A 27868-nucleotide genomic window follows, 5' to 3' on the forward strand; every position below is an offset into this window, starting at 1 on the left:
ACTGTAATCAATTTCTACATCGTTCTTCGTTCGTTCTTCGTTCTTTGACTGGTTAGTGTTTGCTTTTAAGAATTTGAACATGATTCATGGACCCCTAGGGGTCTTCTTTATTGTTTTGTGCATCTTCATCTCCTTCTCCTATCATCGGTAATCACTTTTCTTTTGTGAAGTAAGTTTTAACAGATCGCTAGTGCCACAATTTATCTTTAAGGGATTGAAGGTTAATAAACAAAAAAAGCCAAAATAAAACCAACTCATAAACTTCTTCATTTCATCAACAATCAAGAGATTGTTTCAAGGTCCAACGCCTTAACGATTCTCTCCGCTTTTCAAAAGTTTAAAACATTGTTTCGAGGTCCAACGACTTAAACGACTTTTGTTCGCAATTAAAATCAATCTTTCAAAAAAGATAAAATCAATGTAACACACAAAATTTTAGACTTAAAGAACTACGTAGATATGATTTCCTCATCGCACTTGAGGATACGTAGGAGCAAGGGCAACACCCTTGTCGACCCCAAAAAGTAAAAAAACATAAAAAAGGAAAAGATAATAAACATAAAAAGGGAAAATATATAATTTTGAAGTCATATTTTGCATACTCGATTAGAGGCTGCCGTCCCTTGTGACGGGCGCATGGGGTGCTAATACCTTCCCCGTGCGTAAACAACTCCTGAACCCTCATTTTCAAAATACGCAGACCTTCGCCTTTTTGGTTTTTCTAGAGTTTTCCTCAAATAAATATTGGTGGCGACTCCGCTCGTTTTCTCCCTTGGAGACAAACACTTTGGCCTATTATCTTGGCCTTTTTGCACCCCTGCCGAAGGGTAGGTTACGACAGGTAGCATAAAGTGCCTTTCAAAAATGTGTATATATGTGGCTAGGTAGCATAAAGTGCCTTTCAAAAAATGTGTATATATGTGGCTAGGTAGCATAAAGTGCCTTTAAAAAAAAACAAATGTATATATATGTGGATGTATAGCACGAAAATGCTCTTCAAAGAAATGTGTATATATGTGTGGATATATATCATAAGATGCCTTTCACAAAAATATATGTATATGCGTGTATATAGATATATATCATAAAATAGCACAAGCTCCAATGTGTGATTGTTTTCTAATTGCACATTGACACTTGCGTTTGGTGGAAAAAAGCATGCACCATTTAGTTTGTTTGGCCTTTGTTGTGATGATTAGTATTTCATGCAAACTAACTTTGCAAATGCATCCCCACAGGAAATGGCTCTGAAGAAGCTTCCAGCTAAAAGGTCAAGGAAAAATGCCGCTGGAGAGGGTTCCAATGCGGCCCCACAGGTGGACGTGGAGTTTGATGGACACAATTTCTGGAGTGGGGAACACCAGTGCCGATTTGAGGCAATCAAGGGCTGGTCGTTCCTCAAGGAGAGGAGGGTCTAGCTGAGGGACAGAGAATATGCCGAGTTCCAGGAGGCAATGGACTCAGCTGGTGTCACCCATGGCTAAGTACGATCCAGAGATAGTCATGGAGTTCTATGCCAACGCATGGCCTACAAAGGAGGGAGTAAGGGACAAGTGCTCCTGGGTGAGGGGCCAATGGATCCCCTTCGATGAGGATGCCATTAATCAGTTTCTGAGGCATCCACTGGTCTTGGAGGAGGGTCAGCGCTATGAGTTCAGCCAGAGGAGGAGCCAGGCCTCGGGGTTCGACGAGGAGGCCATCAGCCAGTTGCTGTGCGTTCCGGGATAGGACTTTGCCCGGAGCATGGCGGGGAGACGGGTGCGGATTATGCGCACTAGCATGACCACCCTCACACAAATTTGGATAACGTTCCTGCTCAGCAACATTCTCCCCAGCGACCATAATTCAGACCTCCCCCTGCGGAAGTGTCAACTGGTCTATGCCATCCTGACTCAATAGGGCCCTGGGGTTTTCGACGTTAATCATGGGCCTTTGCCAATTCTATGGGGTGCCGGTCAATCCCACCAAGCTTATCCGGCCCCGCATCAGCAGGGATTTCATAGAGAAATACTGCATGCCCAGACAAGTGCAGGGTCAAGCATCGCAGTAGCTCGAGGGGGACCAGCAGCAGCCAGCCGCAAGCGCACCGCCGCCCCTTCTACAGGAGACACTGTCCATATGGTCCACCTCCGCTCACCTGCGGAGGTTAGAGCTCTAGATGCACGGGTACATGCAGCATGTGACTAGCCAGCAGGAGGCTAATCACAGGGGTTAGGTGCAGCTAAATGAGACCTTCTACCGGTACACTATCTACTAGCAGAGCCAGGACACTAGTCCTTTCCCATGGCCTACCCCCGTGCAGTTCGGGGCCACAGTTGCCTGGCCTGGAGATGAGCCCGATTTTGAGACAGGGATAGGACCCGCAAGGGCCCCTAAGGACGACGAGGGAGCTCAGGAGGATGATGATATGGCTGATGTGCTGGATTTCTTCACTTGAGGAGGCAGAGTCGCACGGCCAGGATCACCACAAAACTATGATTATGTCTTTCATTTTATGTTATCACTTTCAGTTTTTATCTATTATATCATTTCAATAAAACTGGACTCTATGTTAGCGCTTTCAATATTTGTTATCTCATTGTGATAGACCTGAAATTGATGTTATCGCTTTTAGTTTTTGTTATCTTATTGTGATTTACTTTACCGTTTCTAACGTATTGTCGTACTATTGCATTGCGATGATTTGTCTGAATCAAGAAAAATCTAAGCAAAAAAAAAGGGCCTTGTGTATTGTTTTCTTTTCATTCACAGGCCTTTTGTTCCTTTGATAAAGCGTAATCTCGGGTAACAACTTTGCCCAGATTACAAACTTTTTCTATAAAAACTAAAAACTAAAAAAAAAAAAGAAAGAAAACTACAAAGCCAACACGCTTTTGAAAAAGAATGACCGCCAATTTCTTTGGAAAATTCATGGATCAAAACACAAAAAGGATTTTGAAAAAAAAAATGTGTGCGCTTAAAGGATGAACACAATGAAAGATTTTCTTGAAATGCCTAAATGGACTCGGATGTGTGCATGATTTGATAAAAAGAGCAACTTTTGAAACACTAGTTCAATTTGGATGGGAAAACAAACCCTAAGCCTTAGTGTTTACATGGCCACAAAGCTTTATGTTTGACTGCTCACATGGATGTGTGTTATGATCAATTTTGCATGAATTTCTAATCATCATCATCATATGCGTGTCATGGAAATGATTTGGGCATTCTTTTATTCCTGAGCCACTTGCTAAACAAATATCCCGACATACATCATGTTCTGCCATTTGCAGGCCTTTTGGGCCAAACGTCAATTTTTTGGCCATAACCTTGACCTAGGATGGAAATTACCTTGGGTTATAAACGTGCGTCAATAGAAAAGAAAAGAAAAAAATCAATCAATCAAAGATTGAAGAAGAGCAAAAGAAAATAGAAAAGAAAGAAAGAAAAGAAAAAGAGAGATTCTTTGGACCAGACAATGTTTGAACAATGTGCAGAATTGTCAAAAGCAAATAGGAAAGAAAATAGTAATAGTAACAATGTGCAATCGCCTGCTTAGTTACAAGCCAAATCTTTGTGTCCGCTTTTATTCCGCGCCGAACCAAAGAGAAAAGGTAACAAAAAGGGGAAAAGCCCGAATGACCTAAGCCAAATTTCCCACCAAAATCCAACTTCCTAAAATTCCTATTGATCCATGATTGCGCATATTATCCTTGATTTAATGGGAAGTGATTTACAAAGTCAAATCATGACATATCTGTGATTTGGAGTTAGGATGAAACACTTGTCTGTGTGAGATTTTATACACTTTGAGTGGTTTTCCTCTATTCAATTGGGCCCAGTGTTTTCTTCTAATGCTCTTTTAGAAATGAAATGCGAATGTCCCAAATCTCATTTGTGGTTATGAAAAATTCTATCAGCATGCTTTCCTTCCCCAGTAGTCACATTGTTTTTTCTTCAAAAATACATGTTGTTCTGGTCGGTTTGGAGGTTTGTTTCTTTGCTAAGCGTGTTCGTGTTTTAGTAAAAGATTTCCAAGACTATCACAGTCTTATTTGCCTCATAGATTATCAAGTCCGTTGGCATGCAAAGATAATCAAGGTCATCTACCTCTTTTTCAAAGCCTTCAATGTCTTAAGACCAAGACTATCACAGTCTTCTTTGCCTTAGAGACTATCAAGTCCGTTGGCATGTAGAGACAATCAAGGTCATCTGACACTTACTCGAAGACTTCAATGTCTTTCAACCAAGACTATCACAAACTTCTTTGCCTCAAAGACTATCAAGTCTGTTGGCATGCAAAGATAATCAAGGTCATCTGCCTCTTTTTTGAAGATTTCAATGTCTTACGACCAAGACTATCACAATCTTCTTTGCCTCAGAGATTATCAAGTCCATTGGCCCGTAGAGACAATCATGGTCATCTGCCCTTTTTTCGAGGACTTCAATGTCTTTCGACCAAGACTATCATATTCTTCTTTGCCTTAGAGAATATCAAGTTCGTTGGCATGCAGAGACAATCAAGGTCATCTGCCTCTTTTTCGAAGACTTCAATGTATTTCGACCAAGACTATCACAGTCTTCTTTGCCTCAGAGACTATCAAGTCCGTTTGCATGCAAAGACAATCAAGATCATCTGCCTCTTTTTCGAAGACTTAAATTTCTTACGACCAAGACTATCACAGTCTTCTTTGCCTCAAAGACTATCAAGTCTGTTGGCCTGCATAGACAATTAAGTTCATTTGCCTCTTTTTCGAAGACTTCAATGTCTTTCGACTAAGACTATCACAGTCTTATTTGCCTCAAAGACTATCAAGTCCGTTGGCCTGCAGAGACAATCAAGGTCATCTGCCTCTTTTTCGAAGACTTCAATGTCTTATGATCAAGACTATCATAGTCTTCTTTTCCTCAGAGACTATCAAGTCCGTTGGCCTGCAGAGACAATCAAGGTCATCTACCTCTTTTTCAAAGACTTCAAAGACTTTCGACCAAGACTATCACAGTCTTTTTTGCCTTCGAGACTACCAAGTCTGTTGGCTCGCAGAGACGATCGAGGTCATCTGCCCCTTTACATTTTAAAGACTTCAATGTCTTTTTTCAAGACTATCACAGTCTTCTTTACATTTCTAAGACTATAAAAGTTTGTTATCATGCGGAGACAATCATGGTCATCTGCTTCTTTACATTTTAAAGACTTCGATGTCTTTTGTCAAGACTATTATAGTCTTCTTTACATTTCCAAGACTATCAGAGTCTTTTATTTCTAGACTATCACAGTCTTCTTTACTTTTCCAAGACTATCAAAGTTTGTTGACTTGCGGAGACTATTAATGTCTTCCGCTCTTTACCTTTTCAAAGACCGTCAGAGTCTTTTGTTTCAAAGACTATCAGAGTCTTCCGTCAAGACTTCAATGTCTCTTTTACTTTGCAAAACTTCAAAGGTCTTTTCTTGATACACCTGATGCCTCTTATACTCTTTCTTTTGACAGGTTTCACTGCTTGGGCTTCTGCTAGTGGCCGGTCATATGGTGAGATCGCTCGAACGAAATTAGTGTCTTTATCTTTACTTTCCTTTTATTTCCAATAAAAGATAAGTAAAGAGGGACAACTGTCATATCCTAATTTCTTCTGGAGACGATCATTTGCAAACATTTGGATTCTTGCCAGCCGAATAAAGTTTCTTAACACCAATTGACGCACAATTCGTAAGGTTATTTGACGTTTCAGAAAAGAATGCGGAAAATACCCAAAAGGGAGGGCAAAATGGTCATTTTGTGACTTTTTCAGGCCCCTGGCTCGCCTAGGCTAGCCTTTGGCTTGCTTGGGCCACCAAAAAGCTTAGGACTGAAGTAACCAGCTTGCCTGCGCAAGCTGAGCTCGCTTGGGCGAGCAAGGTTACTTCTGGAGGAAGCAAGCAGCTCGCCTGGGTGAGCTACTGTGCAACCTCCACCCCTCATTTCCTATAAATAGGCATGAGGGGACTGAGTAGAAGGGTTCAACACTTGATATTAAGAGGTTTTGAGTAAAATTAGTGAGAAGAAGGAGAAAGAAGAAGAAAAAATGAGGCCGAGATGCTTCCAAAACGTTTCTGTGATCGTTCTTCGTCCATTCTTCATCGTTCATCATTCATCGATCGGTTAGTTTCTATTTTTGAAGTTGTGAATTCATTCTATGCACCCTTAGGGGTCCCTTCTTGCTTTTCGCATCTTCATCTTCATTCTTCTACCATCAGTAATTTTATTTCTTTGTGTAAAGCGAGTTTCAACCGATTAATTGTGCCGCAATCTCCTTTTTATCATTGTAAAGCGAGTTTCCACCGATTACTTGTGTCGTAACTTCACTTAATCATTGTAAAATAAAAATTCAATTGATCGTTTTTGCCGTAACCTCGGTTAATCATTGTAAAATAAAGTTTCAACCGATTATTTACTTCGCAAGTCTTCTTTTAATGAGTTTGAAAGTAACCAAGTGAAACCAAAGTTAAAATCAACACCTAATCAAGCTCTTGTCCGCAAAAATCGCTTGAAGTCGTTCAATGTCCAACGCCTTAACGGTCTCTTTTGCTTTTATCGATTAAAATGAACCTTTTAAAAGTCTAAAATCAACTATACGCGTAACTTTCTCGCTTAAAAGAACTACGTAGGTCTGAGTTCCTCACTGCACTTAAGGATACGTAGGAGTAAGAGCCCTGCTCTTGTCGACCCCAAAAAGTAAAAACATAAAAAAGGGAAAATAAACAAATATTGAAGTCATGATTTTGCTTATTTGATTAAAGGTTGTCGTCCCTTGAGATGGACGCGTGGGGTGTTAATACCTTCCACGCACGTAATTAACTCCCGAACCTTTTTATTCTTAAAATTCGTAGACCCTTTTTGGTTTTTTCTAACGTTTTCCTCAAATAAATGTTGGTGGCGACTCTGGACATTTTCCTTCCTTGGAAGACGCACCCGTGAGTCTCGCGTTGCCCTCCCGTCGAAGGATAGGTTGCAACAACAAGACTTAGACAGGTCATGCAGGAGCTTATTGATCCTTGGCAGTGTAACTTTATCCCTAATAGGCAAAGCGATGATACCATTATCATTGCACAAGAAGTGATCCATTTTGTGAAGAATAAAAAGGGGCAACAGGGTTGGATGGCAGTCAAAATAGAGTTGGAAAAGGTGTATGATAGAATTAAATGATGTTTTGTTATAGACACCCTGGAGAATATTGACTTCCTGGACATCTTTGTCAACTTGGTAACTCATTTTTTAAATAAAATTAAAATATTAAATTACATTATTGTAATTTTTTAAAAGCTTCTAATGTTTTTATGTCTGCTTTTGTCTTTGGGTTTTATTTTTATTCTTTAATTAATAATTAATGTTCTTAAAATAATGATTAGTATTGTCTTATTTTATATTTTTATGTTAATTTTGCAAAATCTTCTTTTAATGTTTTTATTGTTGTCTTTCCCTTTTAGTTTTGAGTTTAATAGTTAATCATGTATGTATTAAAAAGTCATTTAGAACTAAACTTGTCGTTTTTAATAAGATTTCTTTCAAATTTTATGAATAAAAAAAAGAAATTGAAAGAGGATACCTCACCGATCAATTTTTTTTATAGATATTAGAAATGATAAATATTTTGTCTCATGATTATTCAAAAATCAAAATTAATCATCTTTGTGATTAAAATATTTTTATAGCTTGATCATGATGTTTTGTTTTTGAGTTTTTGGGTTATAATACGGACATTCAGTAGTATCACACAAATAAATTTCAATAATTATAAAATATAACATTATTAAGCAATATTTTATTTAAGCAATTAATGTTTTCTTTGATTTAATTAAGGATTTGATAGCAGTCAACGAAAAGTTAAATTTGACTACGCTTGAAATGTATTTTGTCTTTTCTCGAGTGCGTCTTAATTTGATTATTCAACAAAATAAAAATGTCTTATTTTGATCCCCTGTAATGCATAGTTTTCTTGAGGAAAGTCATGTAAAAAGAAAAGATTAATACAGCAGTAAGATACTTTTGTTAAAGTTGCTTTTAATAATTCATCCATAATGCTACGATAAGACAATTACTTGAAAAAATATAATTTTTAAAAAGTATAAGTACACAAAATTATAAAAAAGTAAGAAAGTTAAAATAGAAGTAGAGGGAGAAAGATAAGGAACGAACAGTGTACCTACCGCATGCAAAGCAAGCACTCTACCATTTGACCTACATTACCATGTTGACAAGACTCAAAATATAATTTTACTTCATCTTCAAACTCAAGAGAAAGCTATTTCCCTATTCTTGAATACATGTTGATTGTTGACCTGGATTGAAAATTACCTTATTATTTTAAGCATGAAATGCAAGTGAAGAACGAATTAATACGTATTTTGGTGTGCATTTGCAAAATTAATTCTAGTTAAAATCAACTAAATAATGGACCCTGCACGGGATAGAAATTTATGAAAATACAATACTGTATTTTTATGAAATGATATTTTTTTTAGATTAAAAATTTTATGATAAATTTGAAGAGAAATGAATAAAACAAAGCAAACACATAATATACTTTACAAATATAAATTAAAACTCTTAGTTTTAAATACTTTATTTGATTCAACCAACATAGTCCGATGCATTTTAAGGAAAATACCTCTTTCAAACTTAATGTCCTATTACAACACCAATTTTAAAACATAACATTAACAACAATATGAAATAATGCTATTATAACAATATCACACCAATTTTACCTATATAGCAAGTTTTCATAATCAACGTCTCAACGGAAGAAACTCAATATTTGGCTCGACCCACTTATTGCTGAAGTGGATATCCTATATCTTTATTTTGGTTAATGTTATCACTGAAAATATAAAAAAATACCAAATATAAGAAGGAAAAAAACAAATGCCAATTTGTAAACAATTAAATGATTTAATAAGAATGTGAGATGATGCCAACCCCCCAAAAGACATATAGCATATTAAGAATAAGCTACCTATATTAAATTTTAAAAGACTTCCTTGTAAACTTGTAGGTATTTTCGCTGCATCATTCTTAATACAAATTGTGTCTTCTACTATGTATTATTCAATGAGACCAATAATTTTTTTATGATGTATGAAGATCTTTCTTCAACCAAACTTTCATATTTTTAGATAAGAGTTTTTTTATAAATAGTAGCCCGTATATATCCTCAAATTGAACCCTACAATAATTACAGATGTTGTAAAATGCAATGAAAGAAAAAATTGTTCTCAATGACAACTTTAATAAGCAATAAATATTTTCATCGAGTAAAAGCAATTTGATATTGTTTGTTTAATTATTAGTCAAGAACTTTCCAAAAACACAAACATCTACTATCTTCTATTCAATCTTTGCAGTCACAATAATTTTCGAAGCCATTTTGAATTTGCATGAAAATAAAAAAGTATGAGAAACAAATAAGTGAAATTATTATTAAAAATTATAAGTGTCTTGAAGGTTATTAATATTAGCCCAAATACCTTACGCACCAGATCATCAGTAGATCACTAAAGATTCTTGTGCAACAATAGAATACAAATGATTAAAAAAAGTTGTGGATTATATAAAGAGATGAATCATCATAACATTATTCAGACTTGTATATCATCATAGACCACAGGACCTTAAGATTTTCTATGAAATTATAATAACATTTCACAAGCTTAGAATTGAAAGCATTAATCACTAGTAGAAAAAGCACATGACGGTTGTATAAAACATTCAAAGAAAGTTTAAAACTGTCTTTGTAATTAACATTGTCGAAAGTCAAAACTTTTGATGATGATTCTAACAAAAACCGTCTTAGAAAATGATACTCTTTTAAGACGATTGTTAGTATCATGATTAAAAAAACTTGTGGATTATATAAAGAGATGAATAATCAAAACATTATTGAGACTTGTACATCATCATAGGCTACAGGACCTTAAGATTTTCTATGGAATTATAATAACATTTCGCAAGCTTAGAAATGAAAGCATTCACTACTAGAAAAGACACATACAACAACGGTTGTATAAGACATTCAAAGACGATTTTGAACCGTCTTTGTAACTAATGTTGTCAAAAGTCAAAATTTTCGATGACAATTCCAACAAAAATCATCTTAGAAAAGGATATTCTTCTAAGACAGTTGTTAGTTAAAAACCGTCTTAGAATGTTATATTTCTAAGACGGTTCTCTAAAAAATCGTCTTAGAAGGGTACCATTTTAAGATGGTTTTTACCATTCTAAGATGGTTCTAATCTAGAACCATCTTAAAATGGTATCCTTCTAAGACGATTTTTCAAATAACCATCTTAGAATACATTAAAAAAAAAAATTAAAATAATGTCTTAGAGCTTTGCCAATATACATTGCTTTTTATAATGGATATGCGTTTACATATTTAAACTTGCTCAAATATGTAAATGGATTCACAATAGTATCATGACTGTATTCAATTTATCTATGAATATCATATTTAATTTCCTTTTAAATCAAAACAATATTCAAATCTACCTTTGGTTACAAGCTCAATATAGATATATAAATTTGATGCATCATGCAATAAACAACATGCATAATGTAAATTATAAAATATAGTTTCTCACAAGGCTCCATTTATTCTATGAAATTACAAGCCTTACAAAACAAAAAGATTGATGGAAGCTAACTTTTTTATAGCTGACAAAATATGAGCATAGCCAAAATATTGTAGTATAACTAACGAGAATAATTGATGGGACCCCACGGTATCCAAAGTTTTTGACTTGCAACATAAAATATAATGTTGGTTCCTAATTTTTTATAAAATAAATAATTTGAAAACTAGTTCCTATCCCAAACTCCACATAATGTTCACTTATTTGACCCTTTGTATTGCACTCAAGCCCATAACACCCTGGCAGTTGAACCAAATGCAGGAAAAGTGATCTCAGTTTGAATTAAATGCTCTACTCCGTTGGATGAAAAAATATAGATAATGAACCTCACTCACCTAGAATAAAAAGATTAGAATCATCTTCATTTTATCATTGGAGAAACCCACAATATTACAAAAATGATTTACTTCCTAACTTCCAGGTGGTCTTATTTTTTACATTCTTAGTTATTAAAGTTTTGCGGATCCTCCTTGATATAAATATAATACATTTTTTGGCTTACGATGACATCATTTAAATCTAAAATGCCACATAAATACTCTCTCATTTTTCATTTAGAGGGGTAGGCATCGTCAAGCATATAATTCTAATCTTGGCTCAAGCTACAATTTGTCCACTATACAAAAAAGAACCCAATAAAACATTTTAGATGTGTGAAGAGTCTTAAGACCAATGGAAACTATCAGCATAGATTCAACAATGATACATGACAAGAAAATATCAAACTGAACATAAAGGGTAAAGGAAAAGACAAGAAAAGTACCATTTCAGTGCCAATCTATTGAATTATATTCTCATGTTCAAATTGACTCAAAAGTGCAATTTCCTGGGAGGGTGGAAGAAGCACAATGAGAGAAAGAAATATAAAGGGAAAAATATTAAGGATAACAATAAAAGTTGTTTCCACTTTCCTATACAAACTTTTGAAAATAAGAAACAAGGTGTTAATTTTGTAATTAAAAGTGAAAGCAGAAAATGAAAATAAGAAACATTCTTCTCAAACCAAGCATCCCTTAAAGTATGAAGAAACTATGTTTTGTATGCCTCTTGGATATAGGCACGCTCTGTAGCATCTTGATCAACAATTAATTTGATGACAACGCCAATATCACGTCCTAATCCTATAAAAACCATTGAGTTGGCACAAAAAAAATGGTCCAACAGGGGCCTTCTTATTAAGTCTAATAAGAATATCAATAGACTATTCCTTGACAATTTTCAATATTGCGAAACTTCAATGTGTAAGAAATGATTTGGGTATGTATGTTTCTATCAATAGGCATGCATAACAAATAATAATAATAATAAAAATCATAGAGTAATGATACAATTAATGATAAAATTTATACCTTCAACAGAAGGGCATTACAAACCTTCTCCTTGATTGCTTTGTCCACACGCTACAAAGTTGATAATAGACAGAACATTGTCAATGATACATATTTGCAAAACATATCTCAGATTTACTGTTAATATAGCATACCTTCGGGTTGGTGAAGAGGAGATCATCACTAACAATATGGACTTGTTGGCCAACTTCAACTATTAATTTCACATGGTGCTCCCAATCATCCTGATCAAATGGATCCTCAATGGACACAATTGGATAATCTGCCACATATGATTTGTACACATTCTTTAAGTTGTCTCCTAAGATTTTCTGTGATTCATCATTATTCTACAATAAGGTAGTCAGTTATCTAGTTAAAGCATTTGAAAAAGAAATATATCTTAACTGAGCAAAATGAAAATTCAAAAGAAAAAGGGAAAATGTTTCGAATTTGTCAACCTCTTCCTTAAAATTCAAGTGATAGGTTTTGTCCTTGTCATCATAAAATTTTGAAGCAGCAACATCCATCCCAACTACAACCTGTAAGAATAGAAACTAATCAGCCATATGTCAAGATACTAAATTAGATTCAGTAGACAAAGATTCAACCTTTCCAGTGTAACCAGCTTTAGCAATGGCAATATCCATCCCAATTACAACCTATAAGAATAGAAACTAATAAGCCATATGTCAAGATACTAAATTAGATTCAATAGACAAAGATTCAACCTTTCCAATGTAACCAGCTTTAGCAATGGCAATCTTCAGAAGCTCAAGACCTTCTTTGTTTTTTTAGGGACAAAAAACATATTAAGCAAAAAAAAAAATAATGTTTAGGGGGACCAAACCAATATATTAAAATACATGTAAAAATTATATTTTTTTTGGAAATTGGAGGAGGGATACACTTACCTCACCCATAATTACAGGAGATTTAATTTATTTTTTTTTAAATTTTGGTTTTTGAATTGTTTCCACTATAATTGTATTTCTATTTAAAGCCAACTAGCCATGTGATAGTTGAGTTTCCTAATAAAAGCCCTTGCAGTAGTTATCACTTTTATAATTTAATTTGCAACCTACACTGTACTTGTTATCTTGCCCAATTATTTGTGCTTAATAGAGACATATGGAATGACTTACTCATGGACAGTTCTTCACAATGCATGTCACAACACTACCAACATAATCAGTTGGGTTACAAGTGTGAGGTGAAGTCCCACATCGGGTAGAAGTGGAAAGGTTGAGCACCATATAAGTGGGGAGAAGACCTATAAACCTGAGCCTTAAGGTTTTGGGTTAGAGTGTGGTGTCAGGCTTCCTTATGTGGTGGCTCGTGGTCCACAGGTGTACCCCTCGAATCTCCCCAACAATTGGTATCAGAGCTGATGGTTCAAGTTGGTGACTGGCTCAGACGAGTATGCAAGTACCGTAGGTGGCCAGAATGACTACAGCATGCCTCGCAGGTGAAGCGGGGTGGCCAGAATGGCTAGCGGGCAGGGCAAGTACCATAGATGGCCATGGCTATACTCGTGGAAGACTTCCGCTCGAGGAGAAGACTACCATGTGGAAGAGACTCACACTTGAGGGGGAGATGTGTTGGGTTACAAGTGTGAGGTGAAGTCCCACATCGGGTAGAAGTGGAAAGGTTGAGCACCATATAAGTGGGGAGAAGACCCATAAACCTTACCCCTCGAATCTCCTCAACAAGAATCACCTCTCACTTACACAACATCAATTGTAGATATCATCTTCTTTGGATACTTCGGGTTTGGACATTGAACAATGTTACTCTCAATCTGGACAAATTGCAAAAAAATAAAAATAATGGTAAAAACATCTACAGAATTGGATATGGCACTGTATGAATAATTTGAAAGTTAGTAGCAAATAGATGATTATTTGGTAAATATATAAAAGTCTAGTGCATATTAAATTCATAAAATATTCTAGTTAAAAAGGATTGGAGGTAGCAACATGCATAAGTATATTACGTCTTTAGTTGTCCCAAACCAGCACTATGCCATTGTAGTTTTTTTTTTATTTTTATTTTCACCATTTTGATCACAAAACACAAGCCACTCAATACCAAAACCAAACGATACCATTTGTGTCATAAGCTCAAAAGGCTATTTTTCAATATAAGTTAGATAACTATAAAAATAGTATTAAAGAATGTAATTAACAATATTAAATTGAAAGAGACAGGGTAAGGTAAGAAAAAGAGGAATACAAGGTATTTGAAAGTTAAAACACAAAATGAAAGATATAATAGGAAATATGAAAAATAACAAGATCCAAAGGGAGATTGTGGATATGTTCATATAGTCAAAATAGTGCTATCTAATTGAAAATGAAGTAATTGACTATTATCATGAAAATGAATAACTTGCCTGGCCTCCCTTATCCATCTTTCTCAAGGCCAGTAAAAAAAACAAATTTTAGAAATTCATAAATTGAAGCCTACATTATATTGGTAACAAAACATTTAGATCATTGGAAAATATACCTGTAGAAGTCACAATTTCTTTCAAGTTGATTACATTTTGATGGTGCAATTTCTTTAGAATTTTAATTTCACGTATAACAGTTATAGGAAACTTCAATGACAAAATTTACAGTACGATTCAGAAGGGAGACTCATATCAGAGACACAACAACATATAGCTATTGCAACTTTAAATTTTGATAAACTGAAATGCACAATCAAATGTTTGAAAATGAAGCAAAGAAGCACAAAGGATATCACAGATGAAGCATCAAACCAGGAGCATTAACTTATGAGTTATGCTTCCAAATCTCTCTCTCTCTCTCCATACACACACACACACACACACACACACACACACACACACACACACACACACACACACACACATATATATATATCATGAAACATTCAACAATAAGGTCAAAGATATACCCCTTCTCTCTCATTGTCCATTCGTATTTTCTTCAGGGCAACAATTTCTCCAGATTTAATCTCTCTATCCATGTAAACCTGACTGCAAGCATAAATGTTTAAAAGTATTACTTCCCTTCAGGAAATATCAGCAATGAGGTAGAAACAATTAGTGAAACATAAAGTAGCTAAAGCATTCCAATATATTGAAGCCAAATTTATTTATAAAAAAAGTACCTTCCGATGGTTGGCTTGTGGTCAGTAAGTAAATTCCGTAGTCAAAAAATTGATCATATATTTTATCATGATCCCTTGCAGTAGCTAGTTGCTTCACTATCCCTTCAATCTACAGACACCAATAATCAAAGACCAAAAACCCTAAAACCCAAAATTGAGCGAATTACAAAAACAAAATGAAAAGGGGCAGAGGAAAAACATCAAGAGCAACATATTTGTGCTTCTCATAAAGCTTGTCAGCAAGGTTACAAAGCACAACTGTTGGAATCAATGAGAGAGCGTCGACCATGGCAACCCCCAACAAGTTGGAAACTCTTTGATTGTCGAAAAGAAATTAACTTTACAAATCAAATTCATTTTCGGATCTTTTCTTGCTCCAAAAGAAACATTTTGGTGTTTTCTTTTTGTAGGTTTCCCCCCACTCTCTTATTTTCAAATCTCCTTTCCTTCTTCTCATCACTCTCGGAGAATCATTCGAAACCTGCCACAATAACCAAAATGAAACACATAAGCGAAGAAAAAAAAACTGAAACCCTTTAAGAGAGAGAAAAGGAAGTTACAGGGTCTTGGAGGATTTCACAGCATGGTGCAAGGTAAGCACGAGCACGTCATCATGGTGGATCTGGTCTTGGAGGTGCTGACGACGAGGTGGCCTTAGTCCTTCTCGTGATGGCTTGGGAACCCTAGAGGGGATTGAGAGTGAGAAAGAGACTAAGAATAGAGAGCGACAAAGAATAACAAGAGCTAGATATTAAAAAAAGAGAAAAACATTCTAAGATAGTTTTGTGAAAATCATCTTAGAATGATAGTCTTCTAAGACGGTTTTCATAAAACCGTCTTTGTTGAAAAACCCATATTTACAAAATTGTCACAGCCTTATATACTAAGATAGTTCTTGATGAATCGATGTCGTTTTGTTGTCGTAGAAAATGCTTTTTTAGTAGTGATTACTCTTAAAAAAGAAGAATTGAAAACATTGAAAAATAGAATGCAAAGACTAAAAAATAAATGAAAGGTTACCAACACCTAACCATCACCTAAATCACAATAAATTGTGGAAGACAAAAAATTTGAAAAATGGAATATGTGCGAAGAGTATGGTCCGTTTGATTTGTTAAAATTATGGTACTGGATTAGACAAGAAGAGCAGGACAGGATAAAAAGGCAAGTTATAGGATAATATTTTATCTTGTATATTGTTTGACGAATAATGAGCAACACAAGTAAAATAATATAAAATTTACTAAAATACATAACATTCATTATCTTAATATAATTGATATTAAATTTAATAAGTTTACCGAAATAAAATAGAGAGAAATTAGAATAAAAAATCCATTATTTCCTTTTTAAAATGATTACTTTGATTAATTACTATTTTTTTATTATTAAACAAATATAATTAGAGACATAGATGTCTTTCTAATCCTTTGTATCTGGGACAAAAAGTTTCCTTATGATTTTCTTGTTAGCATAAAACCGTCACATGGCTCATAAATAGAATTTAAGTAGTTATTACAAGGTTTTTATTTTCTATTATTGGCTTTTGATGGAGGAGCCAAATAATAAAGCAATACGTTTTGGGTTTTGAGAAGGATCTCTTGCCTTTCCTATAAAAAGCATATGATGCTCTATTGATTCACACACATTCAGAAAAGACAAAGGCTAGAAGATCTCTCTATCTATAAACACTGACAATACTAAAAAACTTATTTTTTACGACACACTTTCTAAGACGGTTATGAGGAACCATCTTAGAATGTGATGCAACTACAATTTTGTAATTAGGGGAAATTAAAACTATGAGGGTTTTATGTAAAACCGTCTTAGTTTTAATTTTCTCTAATTACAAAATTGCCACTGTTGGATCAAGTGGCCTCAGAATAATTAAGAAGGGGGGGTTGAATTAATTATGAACGTGTCTTGACTAATTAAAAATTTATCCTTCTTAATGTTACTAGAATCAATTCGACTTTACTACTAAGTTATGAGAAAGTAAAGAACGAAAACAATAACTGAGACAAAAGTAAAGCGGAAATAAAAGTACATAATGGAAAAGTAAAAAGTGTAGGGAAGAAGAAGACAAACACAAGATTTATACTAGTTCGGTCACAACCTGTGCCTACATCCAGTCCCTAAGAAATCACAGGTTCTTGAGATTTTCAATAACCTTGTAAAATCCTTTACAAGCAAATATCCACAAGGGATGTACCCTCCCTTATTCTCATTGAACAACCAAATGAATGTACCCTCCACTTGAACTGATCCACAAGAGATGTACCCTCTCTTGTTCTCTGCATTACAACCCAAGTAGATGTACCCTCTACTTATACCACAAAGGATGTACCCTCCAATGTGTTAAGACAAAGAATTCTCAGGCGGTTAGTCCCTTGAATCTTTGTAAGGGGAAACAAAAGATATTTCAGGAGGTTAGTCCTTTGAAATCTTTTATTTAAAGGGAAGAGGAAGAATCAAAAGAATTCTCAGGCGGTTAGTCCTTTGAATCTTTTGGCAAGAGGGAGAAGGAAGAATCAAAAGAATTCTCAGGCAGTTAGTCCTTTGAATTCTTCTGGCAAGAGGGAGAAGGAAGAAAAGATAGCACACTTTTGTTTTCTACAAAATTTCCACTTGCAGAAAAACAAAGTTTTGAAACAAAGTTTAGAAAGCTTTTTGGCAAGAAAAAGCAATGGACAATGGTTAAAGAAAGATTGTGAAAAAGGATTGTTTGGAAGAATATCACACACACACTTTTAACGTGTGCCAAAGTCATGCTTTTATAGACTCTTCATGTCCGGTCAAAGAAACCATTGGAAGAGTTATGACTTTTGAGAAAACCATGTTAAGAGTTATAACTCTTAACTTTTTCTTCAAAACTGTTCAATGGTAATCGATTACCACAAAGGTGTAATCGATTACACAATGTGTTTTATGAAAATTTGTGACTCTTCACAATTGGATTTGAATTCCAATGTTCAGATTCACTTGTAATCAATTACTAATATAGTGTAATCAATTACACTATTTGAAAATCAATTTGGAACATTATAAAAAATTTGAAAACATTTTGAAAATCAAACTAGTCACTGGTAATCGATTACTGAATAACTAGTAATCGGTTACCAGAGAGTAATCACTTTGGTAACTTTGAAAATTTGAGAAAATTCTTTTGTAAAACAAAACTGTGCTATTTGGTTTTTGAGAAATTCTTTTAATACTTATCCTATATGAAGTCTTGACTTGTTGCTTCATGATTTCTTCTCTTGAATCTTGAATCTTGGATTGAATTCTTGATGCTTGATCTTGAAGTCTTGAATCAATCACTTGGGCTTTTGGCATCATCAAAATTGCTTGGTTCATCATCATGAAGCTTGCTTCGACAATCTCCCCCTTTTTGATGATGACAAACCTGAAATCAAGAAACGCATACAAGCTCTATCTTCTAATCGATGACTCACTTAATTCTCCCCCTTTATTTTTGAGTTTAAGCTTCACTTGAAATTAAGTTATTTAATTATATGAGTTCTTGATTTAATCCCAACTTTTTCTCCCCCTTTGGCATCAACAAAAAGCCAAAGTGCGTATAGAGACATAAAATCATACATTCACTCATAATCATGCAAACAAGGAAGACAATAATGCATACATAAACTAAGCAAGTATTATAATAATTCATTCATAAACTATAATATAATGTCAGATAATTTAGAGAGTCATCCAAGATAACCAAATTAAAACAACTAAATTAGAAATTAACATACTAATAAGTGTTTCAAAACATAGCCAAATACACGGCTAGAAATCAATATACTAATAATAATAGGAATGTCTAAACTGATGGTGGTGGTGGAGGTAAATCAAACTAGTCATGAATAATGGTGACATCTTCTTCAACCTTTGCAATCCTTGAGTTCATCTCCTTGAATCGTGTGTCCACTTGACATTCCGAGGAGTCAAACCTCTCACCAACATAGGTTTGAAGTCCATCAAACTTGTCCAAAATACTCTGAAGGAGAGAAGAGTCCCCCTCAATCGGTAAGTGTCCCTCATCATCATTTGGTTGAACACCATTTTTTACCCAAGAGCCATCACACTCTTTGCGGTAACCCAAAGAGGCAACCACAGTATCACCGATCAAGAAAGATCTCTTGATTGGAACATATGGTTCAAAATCAAGAGGGATGTTAAAATGTTGAAGGAACAAGGTAACTAAGTGAGGATAGGGCAAAGGAGCATTTAATCGCAATGCCTTATGCATGCGATACCGGAATAGATGTGCCCAATCAATTTGTTGGCCGGTATTAAAGGCCCACATGACTATTAGATGTTCTTCAGAAACCTGTGCATGGTTTGAAGATCTGGGGAGTAAGATACATATAATTAGATAATGGAGGATGCGGCTTTCAAGAGCCAATGAACCGGTAAGCAGCCTTCCGGTCATATCCGCTTGGTTGGTGCAAACCAACCGATGGCCATCATGCATAGAAAAATCAAACTTCCAATCATCATCCAGTGCACCTTCAAATGGTACACCGTCACTAGACAATTGGGTCAAATCATAGAAGAGGGATTGGTCAATGACCATCTTTATCCCATAGACCTCAGAAATCAAGGTACTTTCTTGAATTTCAAGGTTAGAATAAAAGGCTTTTACCAATTCAGAATACACAGGCAGTTTTAAAGACATAAAGGGAATGAGATTTGAGTTATGAAATGCTTGAATGCATTCGAAACTCTCATCAGAAAAGAAATCCATATCTATGAACTTACGGTCAATGATAAAATGAGAGAGGAGAAGAGGTTTGTGTACCGTGTACATTGTTCTTCTGATGAGAACAATGAGGAGGAGGAAATGGAGAAAGGGATTGGAGTATCCTAAGCCTCAGAGTGTCGTTGGCTTCTACTCGAAGAACCCTTGCGCTTCTTTGATGGTTCCGCCATTTAAGAGACTTATTTGAAATTTCAATCGGTTGAAATGAAAGAGGATGAAAAAAGATGAATTTTGGGCTTTGTGGGACGTGATTTGGATAAGAAATGAGTAAGTTATGGCAGAAAGAAAATTTGGGAATGAGGGTTTCGCGAGAGAGACAAAGTTGTAGTTTCGTGAATTCTGAAATTTGAATTTATAAGCAGCAGGGACGCATTGTAATTAATTACATCTTTTGGTAATCGATTACACTTAGCCTGCCTCGTTGTAATCGATTACACATTGTGGTAATTGATTACCAGAGAGCATTTTAGTAGAACTAAGTGCTGAATGAATTCTTAGGGTGAAAGGATTTGAAAAGGGGTCAAAATACTTTATATATAAAAACTCTTATATGAAAATAAATATATATAACATAATAGATTTTTGAAAAACTTTATGAATGACTTTTTAAGCAAGTAATTCACATATCATACAAAAAGTCATGCAAGAATCATAGACATCATTAAATATTTGTTTAAAAAAATAAACTTCATGCTTTGGAAAAAAAAACTCAATCAAACATATAAGCAGATATTCACAATAGCAAACAATCAAGACAAACAAATAAAATTTTGTTAGTCATCATATATCAAGTTAATTTAGAATAAAGTTTCAACCCACTTAATTTAAAAGAGAATGGTTTTGATGTTACCTTTTTCATGATTTAAGTGCCTAGATCTTCAAAGATGGAAGTCAGACTTTTGCTTTTTGCTTAATCTTCTTGAGAGATGTTCTCATCTCTCTCATAGTCCTTGGATAGAAGGTTGATCTCCTTCTCCGAACCATCGGATGAGTCATTGTCATCCCATGCAATATACGTTTTCTTGGATCTTCTTTCTTCATGACTTTTTTTTCTCATTCTTCTCAGGCCATTGCTCGTTTCAGGGACAATTTGCTTTGATGTGACCAAGTTGGTTGCACTTGTAGCATCTAAGAGTTGGAGAGTCTTCTTGGAATCTTTTTCCATGGTTGAAATTTTGATGCCTCTCGATTCTTCTCTTCTTGAAGAATTTGTGAAACTTCTTCACAAAGAGTGAGAAGTCTTCTTCATCTTTTGATTCTTCATCTTCACTTTCCTCTTGCATTGATGAGGATACTTTTAGTGCTATGCTTCGTTTCCTCTTGTCGGTTTCTTCATTTTGATTTAGTTGTTGGAGTTCCATCTCTTGTTCCTGTAATTTGCCAAAAAGTGTGGCAAGAGAAATAGAAGAAAGATCTTTACTTTCAGAAATGGCAGTTACCTTGGGCTGTCATTCCCTACTTAAGCTTCTCAAAACTTTATTAATTAAATCTTCATTAGGAAAGGTTTTTCCTAAGAAGGCAAGGTGATTAACTATGTGTGTGAATCTTTTCTACATGCTTTGGATGTTCTCATTAGTGTTCATCCTAAATAATTCATATTCATGTGTAAGGGTGTTGACTCTAGATCTTTTCACATCAGTGGTGCCTTCATGTGTAAGTTGGAAAGTATCCCACATCTCCTTTGCATTTGAATAGTTTGACACTCTAAAATATTCATCTATTCCTAGGGTAGAAGTAATAATGTTTTTGGCTTTAAGATTATATTGGACTCTTCTTCTATCTTCTTCAGACCATTTATCTCTAGGTTTTTCTGTTGTTGTGCTTGTGCTTGCATCTACTATGGTGGGTACATAAGGTCCTATTTCTATTGCTTCCCAAATGTTTAAATCTATGGCTTCAATAAAGATTTGCATTCAGATTTTTCAATAGTGATAACCCTCACCATTAAAGATAGGTGGCCTATGGATGGAGTTTCCTTCGGGAAACAGAGAATTTGAGGAGGCCACGAATCTTGAAGTTGTAAAACTTTTCTCAAGAAACCTGCTCTGATACCACTTGTTGGATCAAGTGGCCTCGGAATAATTAAGAAGGGGGGGGGGGGTTGAATTAATTATGAACGTGTCTTGACTAATTAAAAATTTATCCTTCTTAATGTTACTAGAATCAATTAGGCTTTAATACTAAGTTATGAGAAAGTAAAGAACGAAAACAATAACTTAGAAAAAAGTAAAGCGAAAATAAAAGTACACAGCGAAAAAGTAAAGAGTGTAGGGAAGAAGAAGACAAACACAAGATTTATACTGGTTCGACCATAACCTGTGCCTACATCCAGTCCCCAAGCAACCATAGGTTCTTGAGATTTCCAATAACCTTGTAAAATCCTTTACAAGCAAAGATCCACAAGAGATGTACCCTCCCTTGTTCTCTTTGAACAACCAAGTGGATGTACCCTCCACTTGAACTGATCCACAAGAGATGTACCCTCTCTTGTTCTCATTATTACAACCCAAGTAGATGTACCCTCTACTTGTACCACAAAGGATGTACCCTCCAATGTGTTAAGACAAAGAATTCTCAGGTGGTTAGTCCCTTGAATCTTTGTAAGGGGAAACAAAAGATATCTCAGGCGGTTAGTCATTTGAAATCTTTTGTTTAAAGGGAAGAGGAAGAATAAAAAGAATTCTTAGGCGGCTAGTCCTTTGAATATTTTGGCAAGAGGGAGAAGGAAGAATCAAAAGAATTCTCAGGTGGTTAGTCCTTTAAATCTTTTGGCAAGAGGGAGAAGGAAGAATCAAAAGAATTCTCAGGCGGTTAGTCCTTTGAATTCTTCTGGCAAGAGGGAGAAGGAAGAAAAGATAGCACACTTTTGTTTTCTACAGAATTTCCACTTGCAGAAAAACAAAGTTTTGAAACAAAGTTTAGAAAGCTTTTTGGCAAGAAAAAGAAATGGGCAATGGTTAGAGAAAGATTGTGAAAAAGGATTGTTTGGAAGAATATCACTCACACACTTTGAACGTGTGCCAAAGTCATGCTTTTATAGACTCTTCATGTCTGGTCAAAGAAACCATTGGAAGAGTTATGACTTTTGAGAAAACCATGTTAAGAGTTATAACTCTTAACTTTTTCTTCAAAACTGTTCAATGGTAATCGATTACCACAAAGGTGTAATCGATTACACAATGTGTTTTACGAAAAGTTGTGACTCTTCACAATTGGATTTGAATTCCAACATTCAGATTCCCTTGTAATCAATTACTAATATAGTGTAATCGATTACACTATTTGAAAATCATTTTGGAACGTTATAAAACATTTGAAAACATTTTGAAAACCAAACTGGTCACTGGTAATCGATTACTGATAACTGGTAATCGATTACCAGAGAGTAATCACTCTGGTAACTTTGAAAATTTGAGAAAATTCTTTTGTAAAACAAAACTGTGCTATTTGGTTTTTGAGAAATTCTTTTAATACTTATCCTATATGAAGTCTCGACTTGTTGCTTCTTGATTTCTTCTCTTGAATCTTGAATCTTGGATTGAATTCTTGATGCTTGATCTTGAAGTCTTGAATCAATCACTTGGGCTTTTGGCATCATCAAAATTGCTTGGTTCATCATCATGAAGCTTGCTTCTACAGCCACCGTGTCCCCTTTTAAATCCCTAGTGTGTGTGCCCTCTTCTCCATTCATCTTCACCAATGTTGATGTGAATCTTACGAGGCAGAACGTTTGATACAGGATTGTTGACAGAGAATGACGCCACTTCCAGAGATGGAAGATAAGTCATGGTGACGCCACAAGGAATCAACCTTGATAAGTCAAAATTTGGTTCAACAGGAACCCTGAGAGAAGCTTTCTCACGTATTTGAAAAGAATGCCAAAAGTGCCTTCATTCATTTTGACGAAAATATATATAGTTCACCAAACCCTAAAAACTAAATAAATTGGTGCAGCTGAAAAGGCATAGGTTTTAGCCACAACCACCAAATTATTTATTTAATTGCAATAATTAAATAATAAAATAAAAATAAAAATAATGGAAACATGGGCCTTCAATCATCATCAATGGCAGCTATACAAATAACCAACCTTGTCTCTGTGACGTGTTAGGCCTGTTTAAGTCTGCCTCTGGTCATGGACCCTTCAAGTGCTTCATGGTCCTTGCCCTTAATTGTGTCATCATCACTGTGATGGGCCCTTTTAAGTATGCCTCTTGTCATGGGCCCTTCAAGTGCTTCATGGTCCTTTCCCTTAGTTGTGTCTTCATCACTCCCTCCTTCTTGAAATGGATTTGTCTTCAAATCCAAGGCTCCTCCATCTGCATCAATAAGAGATAAATTAGACACATTGAAAGTGGCACTTACATTATACTCACTAGGCAAGTCAATCTTGTAGGCATTGTCGTTGATCTTCTCCAACACTTGGAATGGTTCGTCTCCTCTAGGTTGAAGCTTGGACTTCCTGTGTTCTGGGAACCTCTCCTTCCTCAGGTGTACCCAAACCCAATCACTTGGTTCTAGCACAACTTTCTTTCTGCTTTTGTTGGCTTGCCTTGCATAGCTCGCATTTTTCTTTTCAATTTGAGCCTTCACTTGCTCATGCAGCTTCTTCACATACTCAGCTTTAGCCTGTGCGTCCTTATGCTTAAACATAGCAATGTTAAGCATAGGCAACAAATCAAGAGGAGTCAAAGGATTAAATCCATACAATATCTCAAATGGTGAACAATTAGTTGTGCTATGGACAACCCGATTATAGGCAAACTCAACATGAGGCAAACATGCTTCCCAAGATTTAAGATTTTTCTTTAAGACAGTTCTAAGCAGTGTGCCTAAAGTCCTATTGACTACTTCAGTTTGACCATCAGTTTGTGGGTAACAAGTAGTAGAAAACAACAATTTAGTACCAATCTTACCCCACAAGGTCCTCCAAAAATGACTAAGGAATTTTGCATCCCTATCACTGACAATGTTTCTCGGTAATCCATGAAGCCGCACTATTTCTTTGAAAAACAAATCAGCCACATGACAAGCATCATCCACTTTTTTGCAAGGTATGAAGTGTGCCATCTTAGAAAACCTGTCAACAACAACAAACACAGAATTCTTTCTATTTATGGTTTTGGGCAGCCCCAAAACAAAGTCCATAGATATGTCAGTCCAAGGATATTCAGGAACAATCAAAGGAGTATACAATCCATGAGGTTTAACCTTAAATTTAGCCTTTTTACACACAATGCAATGATCACAAAACTTATGCACATCACGCTTCATATGAGGCCAAAAGAAATGCTCTTGCAAAATTTCTAGGGTCTTTTGAACCCCAAAGTGACCCATCAAACCCCCCTTATGTGATTCACTCACAAGCAACTCTCTAATGGAACACTTAGGCACACATAATTTATTTGCTTTAAACAAGAATCCATTATGCCTATAGTAACCATTTTCAGAAAACTTTTCACATGCAGCAAAAATTTCAGCAAAGTCCACATCATGCTCATACATGTCTCTCAAAGACTCGAGACCAAACAGTTTAGTTTCAAGCATAGCAAGTAAAGCATGTCTCCTAGACAACACATCAGCCACTACATTCCCTTTTCCCTTTTTATGTTTGATGACATATGGAAATTGCTCTAAAAACTCTACCCACTTAGCATGCCTCTTATTAAGCTTTCCTTGTCCTTTTAAGTACTTTAAGGACTCGTGATCACTATGGATGACAAACTCTTTGGGTAACAGGTAATGCTGCCAAGTTTGCAAAGCTCTAACCAAAACATATAATTCCTTATCATAAGTTGAATAGTTAAGGGCAGCGGCTCCTAACTTTTCACTAAAATAAGCTATCGGATGTCCCTCTTGCAACAAAACATCCCCAATACCCACATTTGACTCATCACACTCAATTTCAAATGATTTTGCAAAATTAGGCATAACAAGAATGAGTGCATTAGTTAACCTATGTTTGAGGGCAGCAAAGGCCTGTTCTTGTTTCTTACCCCATTTGAAACCCACATTCTTCTTAACAACTTCAGTTAGAGGTGCAACCAATGTACTAAAATCCTTAACAAATCTCCTATAGAAACTTGCTAAACCATGAAATCCCCTCACCTCACTCACGGTCTTAGGTGTTGGCCATTCTTGGATGGCCTTAACCTTTTCCACATCCACCCGTACTCCCTCAACACTAACAACAAAACCCAGAAACACCACATGATCAGTACAAAAGGAGCACTTTTCTAGGTTGGCATACAATTTTTCTTTCCTAAGCACACTTAAAACAGATTGCAAATGTTCAACATGCAAATCAAGACTAGTGCTATAGATAATAATATCATCAAAGTACACTACCACAAATTTTCCAATAAACTCCCTTAAAACATGGTTCATCAATCTCATGAAAGTACTAGGTGCATTAGTCAAACCAAATGGCATAACCATCCACTCATACAAACCATATTTTGTTTTAAAGGCAGTTTTCCATTCATCTCCCTCTCTGATCCTAATCTGATTATAGCCACTTTTCAAATCAATTTTAGAAAACACACATGCACCATACAGTTCATCAAGAAGATCATCTAACCTGGGGATTGGATGCCTATACTTGATGGTGATGTTGTTTATGGCTCTACAATCAGAACACATCCTCCATGAGCCGTCCTTCTTGGGTACTAGAATGACAGGTACAGCGCATGGACTCATACTATCTCTCACCCAACCTTTGCTCAGGAGTTCGAACACTTGCCTTTCGATCTCCTTAGTTTCTTGTGGGTTGCACCTATAAGTTGCCCGATTGGGCAAGGATGCTCCTGGAATGAGATCAATGTGATGCTCAATTCCCCTCAATGGTGGCAAACCATCCAGTACACTTGCTGGAAACACATCATCAAAATCCTCCAGAAGAGACTCAATACCAGAAGGCAATTTAAATTCATCAAGTTGGTTAGCATGCAACATTTGACGTTGACAAAACAATAAATAGAAGGGTTGTCTCGCGCAAAGCACCCTCCTTACCTCCCTTTTTGTTGCTAAACAAAGCTGTTTGCCCTCAAGTGTTTCACTTTTTTTGTTTACTCTCTTTTCCCTCTCAAGTGTTTCACTCTTTTTCTTTCCCCTCTTTTCCTTCTTAAGTGTTTCACTCTTTTTCCTCTCAAGTGTCTCACTTTTTTTCTTTTCTCTCATTTTTATCTGATCCTCACAAACCTCTCTAGGAGATAATGGTTTGAGAACAATTTTCTTGTCATCTTGCTTGAAAGAGATTTTGTTGATGAAGCCATCATACACTGCCTTGGTATCATACTGCCACGGTCTTCCTAACAACACATGGGTCGCGTCCATTGGGACCACATCACACCACACCCTATCATTATATCTCCCAATGGTGAGACACACCTCAACCTGTTGAGTCACTTTTATCTCTTCATCTTCACTAAGCCATTGAAGTTTGTATGGCCTAGGATGGGGTTTAGTTTCCAAATTCAGTTTGGTCACTAACCTGGAACTTGCAACATTGGTACAATTTCCTCCATCGACAATTAAAGAGCACAACTTACCATTAATGACACACTTGGTGTGGAAAATATTTTCTCTTTGGTTGTCATCCAATGGCAGCATCTGATTTCCCAACAACCTTCTCACCATCAGCATATCACCCTGCATAGCTTCCTCCTCATACTCTTCTTCTTCTACTTCTTCTTCACTGATTTCAGACTCACTAGTGACTTCTCCATTAGCCTTCATGATCATGGTCCTCCTGGTTGGACATTCAGAAGCAATACGTCCTCTACCTAAGCATTTGAAGCATTTTATGTTTCTGGTTCCAGTATCGGATGAGGAAGTGGAAGTGTTATGTTTGCTTCCACCAACATTGGACGCTGCTGACTTTCCACGTGGGGATGTTGCTGCTGGGCTGGACGAATTACCTCCCTCCTTCTTGGATCTGTTGGCCCAATTTTGGTTGTAAGTATTGGGTGAGTTCCTCCTTACTGC

General features: G+C 35.8%; 2 protein-coding genes across 2 annotated transcripts; both read right to left on the reverse strand.

Moving 5' to 3' along the window:
- Window positions 1-11988: 11988 nt before the first annotated feature.
- LOC121174737 (enolase-like) lies at window positions 11989-13487 on the reverse strand. The gene is made up of 5 exons (XM_041014668.1): window positions 13392-13487; window positions 12585-12635; window positions 12435-12515; window positions 12129-12323; window positions 11989-12045 (listed from the first exon to the last, which is right to left on the reverse strand). The coding sequence occupies exons 1-5, from the start codon at window positions 13485-13487 to the stop codon at window positions 11989-11991; spliced, it is 480 nt and encodes a 159-aa protein (XP_040870602.1).
- A 212-nt stretch (window positions 13488-13699) lies between these two features.
- Window positions 13700-27625, reverse strand: LOC102669082 (transposon Ty3-G Gag-Pol polyprotein). The gene is made up of 6 exons (XM_041014669.1): window positions 27083-27625; window positions 25766-26785; window positions 24049-25627; window positions 15675-15825; window positions 14899-14980; window positions 13700-13774 (listed from the first exon to the last, which is right to left on the reverse strand). The coding sequence occupies exons 1-6, from the start codon at window positions 27623-27625 to the stop codon at window positions 13700-13702; spliced, it is 3450 nt and encodes a 1149-aa protein (XP_040870603.1).
- Between the last annotated feature and the right edge of the window lie 243 nt (window positions 27626-27868).

Source organism: Glycine max, chromosome 4 (genome assembly GCF_000004515.6).
Source record: "Glycine max cultivar Williams 82 chromosome 4, Glycine_max_v4.0, whole genome shotgun sequence".
NCBI classification, from domain to species: Eukaryota; Viridiplantae; Streptophyta; class Magnoliopsida; order Fabales; family Fabaceae; genus Glycine; species Glycine max.

Excerpts from the sequence above, each read along its gene's own strand:
- LOC121174737 (XM_041014668.1), bottom strand. The coding sequence starts at position 13,487 with ATGGTACTTGCCCTGCCCGCTAGCCATTCTGGCCACCCCGCTTCACCT. Across the intron at positions 12,516-12,584 it reads AAGCTGGTTACACTGGAAAG|GTTGTAGTTGGGATGGATGT; the intron begins GTTGAATCTTTG and ends CTATTCTTACAG. Across the intron at positions 12,046-12,128 it reads TCCTCTTCACCAACCCGAAG|CGTGTGGACAAAGCAATCAA; the intron begins GTATGCTATATT and ends TCAACTTTGTAG.
- LOC102669082 (XM_041014669.1), bottom strand. The coding sequence starts at position 27,625 with ATGATCATGAAGGCTAATGGAGAAGTCACTAGTGAGTCTGAAATCAGT. Across the intron at positions 26,786-27,082 it reads AACCATTATCTCCTAGAGAG|TCTCTTCTGGAGGATTTTGA; the intron begins GTTTGTGAGGAT and ends TCTGGTATTGAG. Across the intron at positions 15,826-24,048 it reads TGATGATGACACAATTAAGG|TCTCTTTCTCACTCTCAATC; the intron begins GCAAGGACCATG and ends CTCTATTCTTAG.